The sequence below is a fragment of the Callorhinchus milii genome, unplaced genomic scaffold (genome assembly GCF_018977255.1).
Source record: "Callorhinchus milii isolate IMCB2004 unplaced genomic scaffold, IMCB_Cmil_1.0 Scaffold1, whole genome shotgun sequence".
NCBI classification, from domain to species: domain Eukaryota; kingdom Metazoa; phylum Chordata; class Chondrichthyes; order Chimaeriformes; family Callorhinchidae; genus Callorhinchus; species Callorhinchus milii.
The window spans coordinates 70,195,722-70,215,904 of record NW_024704742.1 but is presented as its reverse complement, the minus strand read 5'-3'; the positions used below and the strand labels follow the sequence as shown (position 1 = coordinate 70,215,904).

General features: G+C 48.3%; 1 protein-coding gene across 6 annotated transcripts; it reads right to left on the bottom strand.

Moving 5' to 3' along the window:
* Window positions 1–933: 933 nt before the first annotated feature.
* On the bottom strand, window positions 934–18,309 carry cunh20orf27 (chromosome unknown C20orf27 homolog). 6 transcript variants are annotated; one of them, XM_042343777.1, is made up of 6 exons: window positions 18,229–18,309; window positions 11,437–11,522; window positions 10,629–10,765; window positions 8,365–8,503; window positions 5,512–5,634; window positions 934–1,652 (listed from the first exon to the last, which is right to left on the bottom strand). In XM_042343777.1, the coding sequence occupies exons 2-6, from the start codon at window positions 11,453–11,455 to the stop codon at window positions 1,552–1,554; spliced, it is 519 nt and encodes a 172-aa protein (XP_042199711.1). In that variant the 5' UTR covers window positions 11,456–11,522; window positions 18,229–18,309; the 3' UTR covers window positions 934–1,551. The 6 variants fall into 6 exon arrangements, with proteins under 6 accessions (XP_042199711.1, XP_042199728.1, XP_042199717.1 ...); XM_042343794.1 differs by having other exon boundaries at window positions 11,437–11,562; window positions 18,229–18,299; XM_042343783.1 differs by lacking the exon at window positions 18,229–18,309 and adding an exon at window positions 16,902–17,188.
* Window positions 18,310–20,183: the final 1,874 nt, after the last annotated feature.

Here is a 20,183-nt window from a genome sequence, read left to right as displayed (position 1 = left end):
GAGTAAGAGATTATTTGAGGCCATGATATGGCTTGCGGTATTTCCCACCAATGTTGTGAGCAAGCTGTGCTTGCGGAAGGAAATGACTACTGTATGGCTCTAGCCCTGTGATTCCACATTAAAATAAAAATGAAATTAAAGATACTAATTGTTGAGTTTCCATCCCGCGGTGCGATCTCCCCAGCTCTCCTTTCTTCCTCACGCCCATTCATTCCAACAGTTTTTTCTCGATCTCTCCGATGATCTCTACCCCACTCCTCCGCTCAGCTGACTTGCATTTGCTGTGCATCCTCCCATCCTCCTGACTGGCTATGTTAATGTAATTTGTTGTTGTCCACTCTGTCACCATCAGTGGCTGAACCCTCAGCTCCTGTGGCCTTAGTCTCTGTAAACTCCCTTCCACCCTCTACCACTCAGTCCCTACCCTGTTTCCCTCTACCATTCTGTCTCTTTGCCCACTCCACTGTCTTTAAATGCCATCTTGGAGTCCTATAGTTTAGTGGTTAGAGCACTTGCCTTGCAAGTGAGAGGGCCTAGGTTCGATTCCCACCAGGGTGAAATGTTGGGCAACTTTCCTTAAGCCCACATACCTCTGTTTACCTAGCAGCAAGTAGTTGGTTGTTAGTTGATTGGCAGATCGGTTTTTCAGAGGATAATAATCCCTTCAAAAAATGTAATCACTCACTGTTTCACTGTTTGTGGGACACTACTGTGCGCAATTGGCTGCTGTGTTTCACCCACAAAATATAGTCAATTCACCTTATAGTACACACTGTGAAAGAGGTGATAAGGCGCTGTATCAAATGCAAGGATTATTATTATCTTAAAACCTACTTCTTCGATCACACCAATCGTCAACTGACCCTTCTTGACAGGGAGTGAAGTGATTTGCACACGAGTGTGAGAAACTTGAAATTGATCCATTCAGCGATAGGGAGTCCAAAAGGTGGATTTATTTTCTGCTATGATATGATTTAATAAAGACATTCCACGCTGGCCCCACACAACATTCTGAGCCTAACGTGTAGCACATACTCACTGGCTGACAGAGCCCCACCGTCATCACACATAGATAGGCACAGCAGTCAACTTAACGCTATTTCTTAACAGGATTTCTTAATTAAGAAAGTACTGGGGTTTTTTTGGGGGGGGAGGGGAGGTTGGGAGAGAGGTGAAGGGCACCTTCCTTATAACCATCGGGAATGTCACTCCAACAGGCGGGAAACTCAGGAGTCCAGAGCAGCGTTTCAAAATTCCGGATTAAGAAACGTGCTAAGAAAAAACACAAAATCGAGTGATTTCTCTCTGTGCCCCCTCCTTCCTGCCACCACCAAACAGTCATTATTTGCCCCTAGTTTATTTTTGCTTTGTTTAAAAAAAATTTCAAAAGAAATTGTAAGAGGTAATACTGTATCTCAGAAGAACAAAAACGAGGAAAAAAAAATGTCTTCAACCGAACTCGAGTTCAATCAGATCTGCGCCAGGGTCCCTTCCCTCGATGGTTGAGCTGCTCAGAGTCACTCGCAGCTTAGCTGGACTGTGCAGTGCTGTCTAGTCAAATCCCTGCCAGTCGCTTTGCTCCGAGTCGTATTCAGGTTCTGTGCCAACGCACTTGACGCCCTCCAACAACATGGGGGTCCCATGTAACCGGTCTGAAACCAGAGCAGAGGAGGTGAGTCAAAAACCGGTAGAGCAGTCTCTCTCCCCACCCCCAATATAATAATCATCCTCACATTTAATAATCCTTACATTTAATATAGCGCCTTATCACATCATTGAGACGTCTCAAAACGCTTCACAAAATATACTGTCAAGTGGATTGACTGTGATTTTATGAGCAAAACACAGGAGTTAGTTGTGCATAGCAATGTGAAAGTGCCACCCCGGCTCCACTGGCTCCCTATCCCTCAGAGGATCGAGTTCAAAATCCTAGTCCTCACTTTCAAATCCCTCCATGGCCTTACCCCCTCCTACCTCTCCAACCTGCTAACCTCTTATCAACCTGTCATGGCAGGCTCTGGGCTACTCCATGTCCCCCACCCGGTCCAGCCCACCATGAGCAGTCGGACTTCAGCCTCTCTTTGCCCCCACCCTCTAGAACTCCATCCCACATTCCCTTCGCCTCGCTCCGTCCCTTGCCTCCTTCAAGGCATGTCTCAAGACCCTCCATCGGCCACCCTCCACCCTCCGTGATCCCACCCCTCTCGGGTCCTAATCCCTGACTGTTCAGCGCCTTGGGATGTCCTCCCGAGATGAAAGATGCTTTACAGATGTCATTTTGTATTGTATACATAGATGTGCACTTGTAACAGGAGGGCAGCACTTCACCATCTCTGCCAACAGGTGGCAGCAAAGGCAACAAAAGAAATCCCAGAGGTCCTTATAGAACAAGAGCTTGTTTACATGGCAATGAGAGGATTGGAGACCGAGCCAAGGAGAAGGGGGAGGCGACCATACGTGGGGTTACAGAATTAGTTCTTCAGGTGAGATTTGAAGATAGAGGGGCAAGTGGGACGAGCGCCAGAGGCTGGGAGTGCCAGAGGCTGGGTTGCAATGGCTGAAGGCTCAGCCGCTTAGGAGTGGTGCAGAGGGAGAGGTCGAGGGAGGTGTTGGATGAGCGGAGGGGAACAGGCAGAAGAACGGGGTATGAGCAAGTCCGTGAGGTAGGAGGGTGCTTGGGCGTGAGGGCGAAGAACTTGAATTGGTTGGGAGACACGGAGCCAGTGGAGGACTGGGGTGATGGGCATGCGACACACTCGCTCTGGTGACAAAGCACAATGATGTGAGCGGCCACCAGTAACCATAGAGTGTCCTGTGTCACCCTGGACGTGGCTGGCTACACAAGACAACAAATTACATGTGTAGCGCCTTTCACGTCAGGACGATGTCCCAAGGAGCTGGTCCCAAGGATTACACCCCGAGCTGGTGGTTGGGATTATAGGGGATGGAGGACAGGGAGGGTGACCAAAGACACGGTCGAATAGGAGGGTCTTGAGACATACCTTGAAGGAGGAAAGCAAGGGAGCGAGACAAAGGGACTGTGGGAAGGAGTTCCAAAGGGTGCAGGCAAAGAAGCTGGAGGCCCAACCACCAGTGGGGGTATGGTTGGGAGGGGCAGGGGGGGGGGGGGTGAAGAGCACTGGATGAGGGACGTGGAGCAGGCTGGAGCCTACTGAGCGGTGGGAAAGGACAGGTCTAACCGTCTGTTACCTGGGGCTCTGTCGTACTCCTTTCTACCGCTGTCTGTTACATCTCAAACCCAGGACAAAACCAGAGAGGTCGTGCTTTCACCACCTCATGCAACAAGGGACTCTCCTTTCCATTACCCACCCACCCACCGGGCAATCTCCCATTAAACCAACACCACTCCCACTGTTTTCGCAAGTCAAATACCAGCTTGGCTCCATTGGTAGCTCTCTCGCCACCAAGTAAGAAAGCTGTGGGTTCAAGTCCTGACGTCAGGACTTTGAACCAATACACTCCAATATAACGCTGCTCACTCACTTCATGGCTGCGTGAGGGGAGATGCCCTGCGTGAGGGGCGATATATTTGCAAGTTGTTGCTGTTGGACAGAAGCCCAAATCCTAAGAAGTGCTTTAGGACGTCTTCCTGGTGCTTTCAAATGCAAGGATTTATATTATTTATTATTAATAAGGATCTTCCCATCATTTTCATCTATTAAATCTATTTCATCCCTTTTCCCATTAAACTTCTCTCCCCCCCAATGACAGGGTTTATAAATTACATGAGTCCTCCTAATTTCTTTTGCTTCTTATCAATCATTCAGAGTCCTTCTGCCTTGCCCCCTCCCCTTGTCTCCCTCAAGGTCCATCTCAAGACATCTTCTTTGAACAAACCTTCAGTCGTCTTTCTCCACCACCTCCCAACAACCCCCCCACCATCACCCAACCCCCAGCTTAGGTTCAAACATTTGACATCCTTGGGACGTCCCCCTGATGTGAAAGACGCTGTATATATGTACTGTAAACTTCTGATAACTTGTGATGAGTTATCAGAGTTATCACCCCTATATGGCAAGTTAGCCATTGTGCAATTGGCTGCCGTCTTTCGCCCACAAAATATACAGTCAATTCACTTTACAGTGCATTCTATGAGGCGCTTTGAGACATCTCAATGATTTGATAAGGCATTATATCAAATGCAAGGATTATTATTACTACTATTATTAGGCATATGTATAAATACATAAATAAATGCGGTTGGGATTTTGACAGTGATGTTTTTAGTGGCTGTGACAAGTTAAACCAGGGTGGAGTTTAATAAATTGTTTTCCTGCTGTCAGAAAGTCTTTCAAGTGAACAAAGCAATCTCCTTCTCACACACAATGCTGACAACTGGCTGGGAGCCAGCCGTATTCATATACAGCATTGTACCCAGCCTTTAACTGCACCAGCTCTGCTACTTAGCATTCGATTGAAGACAGTCCTGCGGCCCATTTGATCTCCTCTTTCCACACTGATATAGCGCCTTATCATGTTGTTGAGACGTCTCAAAGCATTTCACAGAATATATTTTAAATTGGAGTGTATTTTGTGGGCGAAACAGCAGCCAATTGCACACAGCAGTGCTCTACAAATGGCTAACCACTACATTACAGGACTCCGACGTCTTGAGACGGACTTGGAATGAGGTGAGGGGGTTTTAGCAAGTAAGCGGACATCGAGGATGGAGTTCCAGAGAGCAGGGGGCGGAATGGATGAAAATCCGACTGGCCTCATTTTCGTGGTGTCTTTGCTGCTGCTCACTACTCTAATCCATTCTCCCGTCCGGCCCAGTGGAGCCTCTTAAGCACAGCAATGGGCTTCATGCATCAGGTACCATAAATAAATCTCTGGGATGTCTCTCGCAGGCCTGAACACATGTACAAGTCCTGCTATCCTGAAGTATTTGAATGCATCTCAATCCCAATCAGAGACTTGTCAACTTCAACAAGGTCCCAGGTCTGCACCAGGTGAGATCGCAGTATTCCAGGGCATTGCTGAAGACAGCACACCCCAGCCTAGCTCATCGGCTGGACCTGGAAGGTCAGACCAGTCATTGGGGGTAGGAAGTCATCCTGCTCAGCTCCTGTTAACCCTGCAAGCCAAAGCCCTAATGGGTAGGATGGTCCTAGCAGGGACAAGCAGTGGGAAAGCTTGCCGAACAGTGCTATCAATAGCAAGCTGCGTTTTTAGCTGGTTAGACTCCAGCAGTTACCCCAACATACACTCTGCGGTCCCCAAGCCTTGGCTCTTGCCAACCTGCACCTAATACTTTCTGGAATTAGGTAAACAGGCTGTGTCCCTCCAGGGAGAGTCGCATTCTATTCCAACAATCTATCTCTGGGATTTCCATGTGTAGGTGGGATGGATTGAATTCTCAGTTTGATTTGAATACTCTTAAGCATGGTGATGGGTTTCCATTTGCATCAGACACCCTGCTGTCCAAAAACTCAAGCAGAAGCCCTTTTTAAGGTTGACTATGTGGTTGCCCTCGGAGCGCTCACGTACCCAGGACACGAGCTTGTATCACCACCTTCACACAGGGGTTGTCAGACATCTCGCTGGTCAACTTCAGGTCTTCCTTGACCACCCCTTCCTTGTGGGCCAGGTACTCACACTTGACCTTGTGACCTGCAGGCAACAAGAGGTGAACATGGCTTAGCCACCGCCCCGACAGCAAGCAATTCAGCACTTGTATAATACAGTTCACACTTAAACGCCTTTCAAGTTGGGAGGACGTCTCGAAGCACTGCACGACTTTTGACCAGGAACGCGAGTCGGGGCGGGGAGCCGAGAGGAGGGGAAAGACGACCGAAAGAGGTGGGTCTCAAGACGGGACATGTTGGGCGTCCGTGACGGACGAGCCGGAGAAGAGTGCCGCTTGCTGCTCCTCCCTCAGGGACAAATCTGCTGGCACCCTGCAGGGAATCCTCATCACTCGCAGCAAAGGAGGAAATCAGCAGTCACAAGCAAGCTATGTAATAGCAATAATGATCCTTACATTTGATATAGCGCCTTATAACGTCGTTGTGATGTCTCAAAAGTGCTTTGAAGATATACTGCAAAGTGGACTGATCGTGAACTTAAATCCATGAGGGAACAGAATTGAGGAAGTTTAAGGCACAGAAGGAGGCCATTCAGCTCCGGCTCTCAGAGCAAACTGTCCATTCAATCTACTGCCCCATCCCCAAACCCCCCCCTCAAGCCTCTATCCTTCATATGCCCATCTACTTCCCCAGCAAAACTCACAATACATCACCTCTGCCACCTTACTTATAATAATAATCCTTGCATTTGACATAGCACCTTATCACGTCATTGAGACATCTCAAAGCACTTTACAGAATATACTGTAAAGAGGTGGATAGATATTTATTAGGTAAGGGTATCAAGGGATATGGGCAAAAGCAGGTAATTGGAGTTGAGGTACAGATCAGCCATTATCTTATAGAATGGTGGACCAGGCTCGAGGGGCTGAATGGCCTCGTCCTGTTCCTATGTATTGACTGTATATTTGGTGGATGAAAGCCCAGGAGGTCTTTTAAGAGGAGGAGTGGCAGGGACAGGGTTGAATGAGAGAAAGATTTAAACAAGTATACAGTAATCTGGGCTCTCCACCACACGTCTCAGAAGTACATTTCTTCAGTGTGCCAATCCATAAAATGTCTGTTGCCTAGTAACATTCTCCTTTTGAGAAGCTATTACCTTGCCGCGGAAAGATAAATCTGGACACAGAGCCCCTGACTTGCAGATGAGAGCGTGACCACCTGTGCCAGGCTGTCACCTGCAGTGCAGTGTGATAGTGGAGCAATTTAAGACTAGGACAAGGATGTTAAAGTGTTAGCCTGGCTCAGTCAGTAGCACTCTCACCTCAGAGTCAGAAGGCTATGGGTTCAAGCCCCCCATGTCAGGACTTTGAACTCACATAGTCCAGGCTGGCCTCCAGGGCAGTGATAGGGAGTGCAAGGGGGAGCTAAAACTATCCTTGCATTTTTTATTTTAAATTTTGTGCCTCATCACATCATTGAGATGTTTCAAAGCATTTCATAGGATGAAGGTGGAATTATCTTTATATTTTGTGGGTGAAATACAGCAACCAAATTGCACCCAGCAGCGTGCTATAAACAGCCATGGAGTGAGTGACTAATTTTATTTTGGGGGATTGTTGGCCAGGACACTGGGAAACTCCCTTCTCTTCATTTAAATAGTGCCGTGGGATCTTTAACATCCACCTGGATAGGCAGATGGGACCTCAGTTTAGTCCCACACTCTTATGACTCAGAGGCGAGAGTGCTATCAACCAAGTTACTGACACACAAAGTTCCATCCTTCGCATGAGACATTAAACCCAGGCCTCGTCTTTGCCTGTGCAGATCATCCAGAACGCTGCAGCCTGCGTCATCTCCCGCACCAGGCTCTGTGACCTTATCACCTCTATCTTTGGCCGACTCCACTGGCTTCCCATCACACAGAGGATACAGTTTAAGATCCTAGTCCTCACCTTCAAAGCTCTCCATGGCCTTGCTCCCCCCTACCTCAGCAACCTCCTAACCCCCTACCATCCTGCTCGCACCCTCCGCTCAGCGGGCTCCAGCCTGCTTCACATCCCCTGCCTCGCTCGTCCCACTATTGGCAGGTGGACCTACCATTCTGCCTCCACCCTCTGGAACTCCATCCCACAGTCTCTCTGCCTCGCCCCCTCCCTTGCCACTTTCAGGACCTATCTCAAGACCCTCCTCTTCGACCGTGCTTTCGATCTCCCCACTTCCCCCTCTGCCCTACACCCTCCCCAACCCCAAGCTCGGGTCCGAAACTCTGACTTTCCAGCATCTTGGGACATCCTCCCCACATGAAAGGTGTTTTACAAATGTAATTTTGGTGTTGTGTTCAGGTGTACGTTAAAGATCCTGCTGTGCTATGTGCAAAAGAGAAGGGAGTTTCTCCTGGATAAAACTAGTGTTTTGGGAAACGGCGCAGGTGAGGGGGATCATTATTGTGCTGTGTGCAAAGCAGCTGCCACAATTCTCTTTACAGTGTGTTCTGTGAAGCGCTTTGGGACGACGGCTGATGTGAAAAGCGCTATATCAAATGCAAGGATTATTATTATTATCCTGTGAGGTACTTTGACGTGCCAGGATAAAATGTTGTGATTCGCTGAGCTACTGCCGCCAATGGAGTATGGTAAGGATGGGGGAGGGCAGGAGTTGTGATAGGTGAAGGGGGGGGGGTGGGTGGAATGGTGATGGTAGGTGTGCATGGGAGGGGATGAGGGGGATAGGTAGAGGCAGTGATGGGAGGAAGGGGCGGTGATGGGAGGAAGGGGCGGTGATGGGGCTTGGGTGGGACAGACTGTGAACTGACCATCAGTGCCAGGGGAGATATCCACCACTTTCAAGTGAAGATGTGGGATGGGGGCGGCACACAGCTCCCGGCCCAAGCTGCGGACGGCTGGCAAAGTGAAGCTGATCTCGTACTTGTGGCTAATCTTCAGGAAGCCGACCTGCAAGAGCATGGAAACAAGCAAGCGAGGGTGCAGTCAGCACTCAGTGCAGATAAGGTGATGCTCCAGCGCAGCACTGGAGGAAGTGTTGCTTTGGCTTGGGCGCCATCATTCTGAAGAGACTGCGAGTTTTGTGGTCAATCGCCCATACGATACAGTTACTCCACTTTACAGTGATAATCCTTGCATTTGATATAGCACCTCATCACGTCTTTGAGACGTCTCAAAGCGCTTCACAGAATATACTGTAAAGTGAATTGACTGTATATTTTTGTGGGCGAAACATGGCAGCCAATTGTGCACAGCAGCAGCCCACAAACAGTCGCGGATTGAAGTGACCAAATTATTATTATTATTATTTTTTGAAGGAATTATTACCCCCGGAAAGCAATCCACCAATCGACTAACAACCAGGTTCCTACTTACTGCTAAGTAAACAGTCATGTAGAATAAAGAAGCTTGCCTATGGTTTCATTCTGTCTGCGAATCAAACCCTGGTCCTCTTGCTTGTGAGGCTTTCAACTTTGCCTACTTCTGAGTCGCTGAGAACACACAGCTAATCAAGTCGTTGACAAGGAAAATTGTTACCTTGTCAAAAGACTCTGCCAAAGCTGTCTCCTGGAATTAACCGATGCTTAATGTGGGCGGACACGGGGTGGGGGGGCTTTGTTCACTAGAACAGTGCGATTTTCTTTGTTCACAAATAGTGGGGGTTTCACGACACTCACAGACAGGGTACCTTTCAAAAGATTAACAAAGACTTTACAGCAGGGAAACAGGCCACAAGATCCAACCTGTCTGCGCTGGCGTTTATACTCCACCCGAGTCTTTAAAAAAATATATTATTTGGAGAGTGANGGGTGGTCAGCCGGGTGTCTGACACATAGGAAACCCATCCCCATGCTTAAGAGTATCCAAGCCAAACTGAGAATTCTATGCATCCCACCTACACATGGAAATCCCAGAGTAAGATTGTTGGAATGTGCGCTCTCTCCCTGGAGGGACACATCCTGATTATCTAACTCTGGGAAATATTAGGCACAGGTTGGCAAGAGCCAAGGCTTGGGGACCCCAGAGTGTGCGTTGGGGTAATTGCTGCAGTTTAACCAGCTAAAACAGCATAGATTGCCCATTCCTCACTATCTCCCATACCCATCTATTCCACTCTCCCTCATTTGAAGCTACGCAAGACAAATGTCTCAAAGCACCTAACAGATAATAATTATTGATACAGCAGCTTAACACATCGTAGCAAAGTCTCAAAATGCTTCACTGTAAAGTGCAGTGACTGTATTTCATAAGTAAACCTGGCAATCAATTTGTACCCAGCAATGTCCCTCAAACAGCCATGAATTGAGTGACTAATTTTATCTGGAGAATGTGTGGGCCAGGACACTGGGAGAGAGAAACTACTGACTGAGCCAGGTTGGCATTGCTGTGAGCAACCAACCCTTGCTGGTTCACTACACGGCTGTTAAGCGCAAGGAATATTGTAGTTTCAGACAGACCACTGCAATGCGGAAGGCTGCATCAGAAGGCGTTCTTCGGAATTGTGATAAAAGAGCAGTGCAGACACATGCATAATTTACATCGCAATAAAAAAAACAAAATTTGCATTTTTATAACCCAAAGTGTTATCACACCAAAATGTCTTGAAGCGCTCTCAAAGATCACTCCCAAGACTCCGTGTTTTTTAATGTGTGGTCAAAAGCAGCAGCCAACTGACGCATATCAAGTTCCCCACAAACAGCCGTAAAGGAAACAGGCAATTAATCGTTAGGATTGCTGGTCACGCCTTGGACTATAAATATCCCTGTGGGATCTTTAACATCCGACCTTTGGATGAGACGTTAAACCGAGGTCTCGTCTGTGCCCTATTCAGATGGACAACAACAACAAATTGCATTTGGAACCAGAGGGATGGAGAGCAAGAGTTGGGGGGCATGGAGGATGACCCTGAGCTGTAAGTGGGGTCTCCTCGGAGCTGAGTCAGCTCCAAGGTGACATGGCACGCTTAGCGACAGAATGTCGGAATGGTGTCCACCCTCCGTACGGAGACGGGAGGGACAGAGGAAAAAGCAAACAAATGACAGGATGCCATCCATGCATCGACCAAATCTCTGACCTTGACTAGAAAGCTGCCATCTTCCTCTTGGGTCACCATCACCACAGAGTCGTGCAACTTCTCTTCAAAATGGACGTGATTGGCCACTCCCTCCTCCGCCCCAAAGCGAACACCCCCGTGACATTTGACCTTTGAACCTGAAAAATGGGTTTTTAACAACCGACCACATTTATAACATACAATAACAATCCTTATACAATAAGAATCCTTGCATAAGATACAGCACCTTATCATGTCATTGAGACATCTCAAAGTGCTTCACAGAACATGTTGTAAAGTGAATTGACTGTATATTTTGTTGGTGAAACGCGGCAGCCAATTGCACACAGCAATATCCCACAAACAGTCGTGGATTGAGTGACCAAATTATTTTGAGGGATTATTACCCCTGGAAATCGCAAGCTTCTCGCTCGAGAGGCGACGTGCGAGACTGAGCCTGGCTGGTAGCTAAATCGAGGCTACAAGTCAAACCTTAAACAGGCCTCCGATCTGATATAGTAACATTTCCTGTCAGAGAGCAGCTGGTTACTGAATATTCCACAGATCCTAAACAGAGAGTGGCAATATTACACACACACACAATATTACACACACACGCACACACTATTACACACACGCGCACACTATTACACACACGCGGACACTATTGCGCACACACGCGCGAGCACTATTACACGCACACACTCTCTCTCACTCACACACACTACACAATATTACACGCACAACACTGCAGGCGCACACAATGTTCCACAGGGGCGCACGCACACATGCAATATTAAGAGCAGACACATTAAGACCTCACACTCACCTTTTTTGGTGAAATCCATCTCTCCCCGCACGGCTGTGAGTCTGTGTGTGTGGGATCAATACAGGGCCATCCCGCCTCCCAAGAAGCTGTGGGGCGACAACATAAGTAAAGGGGGTGGACCCGGAGCTGGAACAACAAATTGCATTTATATAACGTCTTTCACATCAGTAGGACGTCCCAAGAAATCAGGCAGAAATATCTTCTCCACCCCCACATACCCCTTCCCACACTCAGCCAGGCTTCAAGATACTAATATCGGTCCTGTCTCAAGGGCAGCACAGGGGTTTAGACAGTAACCTTCTGCACAGAAAGAAGGGAGAGGGAGGGAGGGAGAGGAAGGGAGAGAAGGAGAGAGAGATGGAAGGGAATGGACGGGAAAAGGGCGGAAGGGAGGAATGGGGGGGGGGGGCGGAGGAGGAGAGAGGAGGGTTGGAGGGGGGTGCGGGAGATTCAATAATAAATAACGCCAGTTTTGCGCCTTTTCACGTTTCAAAGCGCTTTACAGATTTTACTGTAAAGTGCAGTGAACTGTGTATTTTGTAGATGAATGTGATAATTGAAAGTCAAAGTTAGAACCAAAGACAGTTTGTTAAGATTAGGTCAAAGACAAATTTGTTGCACAAACAGCAACATGAAGTGAGTAAGCGATGTTATCCAGGGGTGAAACTCCAACTCCCTTCTCTTTTCCAATAACGTCGTGGGATCTTTAATGTCCCCCCGAACAGGCACAGATGGGGGGTGAGGTTTAACATCTCATCTGAAGGACAGTCCTTCTGACAATGCGACTCTCCCCCCAGCACTTACTGGAGAGTCAGCCTGGACTTTGAGCTCAAATTCCCTGATGTGGGATCGAACCCACATCCTTCTGATTCAGAGGTGAGAGCGCTGGAGTCAGAAGGTTGAGCCAGGCTAACAGTGAGCATCCAAAGTCTCCAAACTATTCACACCGGAGGCTGCCAGCATAGAGCCCACGAAACGAGACTGTAATCTGATCCAGAGACCCACGTAATGGTGTCAAGCACAGGAGAGGCACGAGCGTGGAGAAAGGTCACTACACACACACGCGGGGAGTTTAAGGTCACAGCCTGACACCCTCCCTGCTATCTGTTAGCACAGTGCATGCTAAAAGTGTCCATTCCAGAACCTTCCAGCGACCTCGGAGGCAATCAATGCACATCGATAGTTGCAACATTGCTGCAGGCCACACGCATGCCCACACATACACTTTCTAGAAACTTCCAGAGGAAAGATCAACCAATGCCAATCTTCGTTTTGGTCAGTCAAGTATGTGTCTGACTCACCCTGAAACCATGCTCGAGTTTCCAAAACAACCGAGGTTCCCGTACACAGGCTTTCTGTTTATGTGGCGTGTGGTGTCCCTCTCTCGCTCTCTCCCTGAAGGATACACACATCCTACTTACCTAAAACCCTAGAGTTTAGGCACACGCTGGCAACGGTCAAGCCTCAGAGATCCCCACTGTAGGAGTTACAGGCATAACTGCTGGATTTTTTAAGCGTCTTTTTTGGTCAGCCAGGGGTCTGACACACAGAAACCTATCACTGTGGTTCAGGGTATCTAAACCAGACAGAGTTCTATGCATCCCACTCACACGCGTCTGGAATGGAATGTGCTCTTCCTCCCTCGCTCCGAGCGGCACACTCTGCTTACCTAATTCTGGAGAATATTAGGCGCAGGTTGGTGAGAGCTAAGTGCTTTTTGGTGACTGCTGGAGTCGAACCACCTAAAATGGCATTGTTTGCCATTGATATCGCTGTCTGGTAAGCTTTCCCCCTGATTGTCCCACTAGGACAATCCTACGCTAACCATTACGGATTTGGTTTGCAGGGTTAACAGGAGCTGAGTGGGAGAATTCCCTGCCCCCAGGGACTGGTCTGCTCTTCCAGGTCCTGCTGATAATAATAATAATAATAATCCTTGCATTTGATATAGCGCTTTTCATGTTGGGAGGACGTCCCAAAGCGCTTCACAGAGCACACTGTAAAGTGAATTGACTGTATATTTGTGGGCAAACGCGGCAGCCAATTGCGCACAGCAATGTCCCACAAACAGTCGTAGATTGAAAATGACCAATTTATTATTGTTTTGGGTTTTGGAGGGATTATTATTAGGCTCTGTGTGGAGTAAGGAAACTTGCCCAAGGTTTCGCCCTCTGCCTGGAATTGAACTCAGGTCTCTCACTTGCAAAGCGAGTGCTCTAACCACTGAGCTACAGGACTCCACAATGATGAGCCAGGCTGGGCTGGGCTATCATCAGCAGTGCTCTGAAACACTGCAGACCCACCTGGCTCAGGAACCGGACTAGAGACCATCACAGAGGACTGACTCAAGTATGACATTCTGTTGCCAAACATGTTGTGTTGAAGCCAGCTCAGATCCAAGGAGAACCCACTTACCTTCGCTGCCCCCCCCCTCCCCTCTGGAGGATAGTCACTAGTTGATCATTTGACAACCAACAAGCACGGGTTTGAGCTCTCACTAGGTGGATGGTCGGTAGCAGAAACTCCCTGCGACACGTTGGGCAACACATCTCAGCACAAAATGTTTGAGAGCATTAATAATAATAATCCTTGCATTTGATATAGCGCTTTTCACATCTTCTAGACGTCTCAAAGCGCTTCACAGAATAGACTGTAAAGTGAATTGACTGTATATTTGTGGGTGCACACAGCAGGCAATTGTGCACAGCAATGTCCCACAAACAGTCGTGGATTGAAAATGACCAATTTATTATTGTTTTGGAGGGATTATTATTAGGTGTGTGGAGTAAGGAAACTTGCCCAAGGTTTCACCCTCTGCCTGGAATTGAACCCAGGTGTCTCGCTTGCAAAGCGAGTGCTCTAACCACTGAGCTACAGGACTCCATTGCCATCATCTTCCTGTCTGAAGCTCGGGCACACATCCCTTCCCATTGAGCAATGGTTCAACCAATTGGAGGTGTGGAGTTTAAGCAGCAGCTGCTTTACTCTCTGCCGACCGATCAAGGTGGATTCCAGGTGCTGGATATATGACCACAGGTAACACTTTCTGGCAGTTAATCTCTGCCCCCAACGGCCATTGACAATAATGGGTAATGTACAACACCTGCATTGTATTGTGTTCCCCCCCCCCACCCTCTTTCCTGATCCCAACCTCCAGTTCGGGTGCAAATCCTTGACTGTGCAGCACCTTGGGACAACCTCCCAATGTGAAATGCACTATTTAAATGTAATTTGTTGTTATCAGAAACCTTTCTGAGGCTCCAATGACAATTACATTTAATTAACACCTTTCACTTAGGTTGAATGTCTCTATAAACACTTAACCATACAACGCCATGATATACACACAGGCATGTGCAAAAGAGGCAGAGAAATATACAGTCTGAGAGGTACAGAGAGAGACACACACACACACACACGTGCACGCAGGTAGACCGAGGTAGAGAGATAGACTGAGACACACACACACACACTACAGAGAGAGAAACACACATAACATTACATTTGTATAATACAGGTAGACAGAGGTAGCGGCAGCGACGCACACACAGCAGACAGAGAGGCACAGGCAGGTATTGGTGGATAGAGAAGAGACACACACATACAAAGTGGTGCAGAGAGGGAAACGTACAACCACAGACAGTGTAAGGAAGGTAAGCTACGTGAGCAGGTGAACAGAGACAGTGCCCTGTAATAGGCAGGTTGAGAAATGACAGGCAGATCTCAGATCTGGATCAGAAAGCGTTAATGTTGCACACAAGTTTGTCATCGTCTTTCAAAGAGCTGTCGCGGGTACGATGGACCTCCCCTCCTTCTGTGCGGTAAGATTCTATGATCGAGCGCTGCAGTCCACACCTGACAAACCACTCACACAGGAGAATCCTGTTAAATCCTCTCAGCCGCCACCCAGCCGCAACAGCAAAGACCAAACAAGCCTTGTTCAAGACAACAGCGGACGCGATCACCATGGCAACCAACATTAATTCCTCCGCATTTATTTGAATTTGTAAGAAGTCTATCGATATCTGTAGCAATTGGTGTCAAACGGTCCCCATGTCGCGGATTTGAGCTCAGTCTCAGCTGACACTCCAGTGAAGTGCTGGGGGTGCGCTGAATTGTCGGAAGTGCCGTCCTTCGGATGAGACATTGAAGATCCCACAGCACAATCCGAACAGAGAAGGGAGTTTTTCTCTCCCGGTGTCCCGGCAAACCATGCCGACAAATAAAATTGGTCACTCATTCCATCACTGTTTGTGGGATGCTGCTATGTGCAATCGGCTGCTGCATTTCACCCACAAAATACAGTCACTCCACGTTACAGTATATCCTGTGAAGCATTTTGAGATGTCTCGACAACATGATAAGGGACTATATCAAATGCAAGGATTATTATTATTATGAACAACAATTTGCATTTACATGGCGCCCTTCATGCAGGATAGCGTCTTGGAGCGCTTTAAAACCGAGGTAAAAGATCTTTCGCAAAAGGGAAAGGAGTTTCTCTGAGTTACCATCCGTCTTTTCTGTCTCTCTCTCTCTTCCCTTACCCCATCCCCCACCCTCTCACTTTCCCTTCCTCCTTTCTTTCCCTCCATGCAGAAAACTAAACAGCTTGCAAACTCCACAATCAGTGGCCCAGATAAAATTTGTCACTCGCTCACTTCATGACTGTCTGCGGAGACGTTGCAATGTGCAAACTGGCTGCAGTGTTCACCTGCAAAACACACTCTTTGCAGAAATTACCTATGAAGCGTTTTGACGTGGTGGGCACTGTGTCAAGTGTGAAAGATCGTTGTAACACGATTAAGGCAGTGGGATGGTGAATGAGAGCAACATCATACAACTGGGGGTTTGTACAGGACAGAGCGCGGGAGACAGAGCGATATTGGGAGGACTAAATACATCACTGTAATAACATACCGGCTGAATACATCACTGAATAGCAAGATTAAATCCTACATATATAAAAAACAGATTAACATCCGGCTTTTCTGACTCTCTTTCCTAACCCTATCCCCCACCCTCTCACTTTCCCTTCCTCCTTTCTCTCTCGCCGTACAGAAAACTAAACCACTTGCAAACTCTTTTTCTCCAAACACTGAGCCTGCTCTTTTCAAAAGTACAGCGACAGAGGATTCACAAGCGATGATGCTCAGTACCTCTCTGCGCACAAAAAGTTTGGCAAATTTTAATACCCCCCCACCACCCCACCTAAAAAAAAATACAACTTTTAGCGGTAGCTTTTAAAAAAAAGATTCTCATGCAACTTCCCCCGATAAAATTGGTCATTCACTTCATGGCTCAAGGGTAGTGAGAGTGGATTTTATAGGGGAAAGATTTGCAATGCCTCGGCAGTCACATACATACCACAAGCACAACGCCAGCTAAACTAAGGTTCTGTGTCTGCTACTTTGCTATGCTCACTATTTATCCTCAAATGCCTTCACACCCTGGCACCGCCCTACCTCTCAGACCTGATTATTCCCCACGCCAACACCCTCGGCCTCCTCTCGTCTGGCTCTGGTTTCTTCCTTATTCCTCGTGTCCTCCTCTCCACTATCAGTGGCCGCACTTTAAACAATTACGTCCGAAACTCTTGAACACTCTTGCTCAAACCCTCCGCATTGCCCCTTCCTTCCTATTTTCAGATCACGCCTCAAGACCTTCCTCTTTGACTATAACTATGGTCACCGCCCCGTGGCTCGGCAGGCTCCATCACTGTTCATTGCTCTGAGACGCTACCCCGCACGAAGGTCGCTGTGTAAATGCACATTGTTGTTGTTGCTATATACTATGCTGGGTTAAATTGCACTAGGTACACACACACACACACGTACACTCTCTCTCTCTCTAATTTGCTGCTTTGCATCGGTTAGTCTCCCATCTACTGTATTACACTAGCTAGAGACAGTCTTACCAGCTGTATTGCACTAGTTACACAGTATCTTACTAGCTGTATTACACTAATTACAGCAACCTCTTACTTACTGCATGAGTTACAGTCTTTTATCAGCTGTGTTGCACTCATTACCGAGCCTCTGACCTGGTATAATGCACTAGTTACCGAGCTCTGACCTGGTATAATGCACTAGTTACCGAGCTCTGACCTGGTATAACGCACTAGTTACCGAGCTCTGACCTGGTATAACGCACTAGTTACCGAGCTCTGACCTGGTATAACGTACTAGTTACCAAGCTCTGACCTGGTATAATGCACTAGTTACCGAGCCTCTGACCTGGTATAGTGCAGTAGTGACACGGCCTCTTACCTGGTATAGTGCAGTAGTGACACGGCCTCTTACCTGGTATAGTGCAGTAGTGACACAGCCCCTTACCTGGTATATTGAAGTAATGACACAGCCTCTTACCTGGTATACTGCAGTAGTTGCACAGCCTCTTACCTGTTGTAGTGCAGTAGTTGCACAGCCTCTTACCTGGTGTAGTGCAGTAGTTGCACAGCCTCTTACCGGGTGTAGTGCAGTAGTTACACAGTGTCTTACCTGGTGTAGTGCAGTAGTTGCACAGCCTCTTACCTGGTGTAGTGCAGTAGTTACACAGTGTCTTACCTGGTGTAGTGCAGTAGTTGCACAGCCTGTTACCTGGTATAGTGCAGAAGTTGCACAGCCTCTTCCCTGGTGTAGTGCAGTTGCACAGCCTGTTACCTGGTGTAGTGCAGTAGTTGCACAGCCTCTTACCTGGTGTAGTGCAGTAGTTACAGTGTCTTACCTGGTGTAGTGCAGTAGTTGCACAGCCTGTTACCTGGTGTAGTGCAGTAGTTACACAGTGCCTTACCTGCTGTGTTACACCAGCCTCAGCCTCTCCTCCTCTGCACTTCCTCAGCGGACAGACACAGACTGACTGACGCATCACGCGCTGCCCGGCTTCAGCCGTGCGTGGGGACGCACGCGCAGTGATTGACAGCCCGCGGAGCTCCGCCCCCCCCCGCCTGTCTGTGGGGAGCCACGCCCCCCGCCCTGCCTGTCTGTGGGGAGCCACGCCCCCCCGCCCTGCCAGTCTGTGGGGAGCCACGCCCCCCCCCGCCCCGCCTGTCTGTGGGGAGCCACGCCCCCCCCGCCCTGCCTGTCGGGAGCCACGCCCCCCACCCTGCCTGTCTGTGGGGAGCCACGCCCCCCAGCCCTGCCTGTCTGTGGGGAGCCACGCCCCCCCGCCCTGCCTGTCTGTGGGGAGCCACGCCCCCCCGCCCTGCCAGTCTGTGGGGAGCCACGCCCCCCGCCCTGCCAGTCTGTGGGGAGCCACGCCCCCCCGGCCTGCCAGTCTGTGGGGAGCCACGCCCTCCGCCCTGCCAGTCTGTGGGGAGCCACGCCCCTCAGCTCAGCCTGTGGCTCACACTGTGGTCAGACTCCCTCTCACACAGCACTGGTTTCACTTGTGGTCAGCCAGGCCCAGTCGGGGGCTGCACCAGTTGTTGTTGTTGTTGTTTAAGCCCTGAGTCAGGACTTGGAATTGATATTGTGTAAACCAGGGTTGGGCCCATTATTTTGTCTGGCGGCCACTTCACGAGTTTTGGTAGCGGCCCACACACTTGCTATAGATGCAAATGCTTAATAATAGCTCAAAATCACGTCTTACACTTGTACATACACAAAATAAAGTATATACAATTGATATTCATTAAAATTATTTTTTCACATTTTGATGAGAATGTGAGAAGCTCATTTCATGGGATGAATGAGAGCGCTGATGTGGGTTAACCAGACAACTGAAGTCAAGCATTGTCTCCGTTGTTGCAATGCAGAGTACTGCTGCAAGGTGGTCATCAGTCATCACAGATCTGGATTTTGAATTATTGAATTTCATCACAGAAAATGTCTCCTTCCATATGCATTTTGATCCAAACAGCACAAGTACCTTCCGGGCATGAGCCTTTATTTTTGGAAAGGTATATTCATTAAGAGGCGTAAAAACTGGGAAGCGGCACTGATTTGAATTGCTCCGCAAGCAATGGATCACATTGCAGGTCAATAGGCTCGAGTTGGAGATCAAATGGGGTTTTGTCAACATCATATGAGAATGGTGAAGAGACCAAAGACACGTCATTTTCGGTCAAAATGAAATTCTGGAATCAGCGAAAAAATTTGTCATGTAAGTCAAGGCATGTAACCCGAGGCTCTGGAACTCCCTTCCTCACTCCCTTCGCCTCGTCCCCTCTCTTCCTATTTTCAGGTCTCTTCTGAAGACCTTTCTCTTGACTGTGCCTTTGGTCACCTTCCTCCACCCTCCCCCTGGCTCGGCACCGGGGGTAGGGTGGGGGAAGGTTAAGCGTTCTGAGACGCCATCCAGCGTGGAGGGCGCTATATAAATCCAAGTTGTTGTTGCTGTTGAGAAGACCCAGGTTCGATTCCCGGGGGGCGAAACCTTAGGCAAGATTCCTTACACCACACATCTCAGTTTACCCAGCAGTAAGTAGGAACCTGGTTGTTAATCGATTGGCGGAGACATTGCTGTGCGCAATTGGCTGCCGCATTTCGCCCACAAAATACAGTCAATTGATTTTACAATATATTCCGTGAAGCTTTGAGACGTCTCAATAATGTGATAAAGCACTATATCAAATACAAGGATTATTTTTATTATTATTATACCTTCTTACCTTGCTGTCCGAGCCAAGCTGTGAGGAGCACCGACAGTGAAGCCTCAACCAGCACCGTACGCGCGAGAACACATCAAATGCTGCAAGGTCAGACAGCGAATATTTGATTAGCAAATTGACCTAGAAAGAAAAGTTG

Excerpts from the sequence above, each read along its gene's own strand:
- cunh20orf27 (XM_042343777.1), bottom strand. Across the intron at positions 8,504-10,628 it reads ATGGCAGCTTTCTAGTCAAG|GTCGGCTTCCTGAAGATTAG; the intron begins GTCAGAGATTTG and ends ATGCTCTTGCAG. Across the intron at positions 1,653-5,511 it reads GATACAAGCTCGTGTCCTGG|ACCGGTTACATGGGACCCCC; the intron begins GTACGTGAGCGC and ends CTCTGGTTTCAG.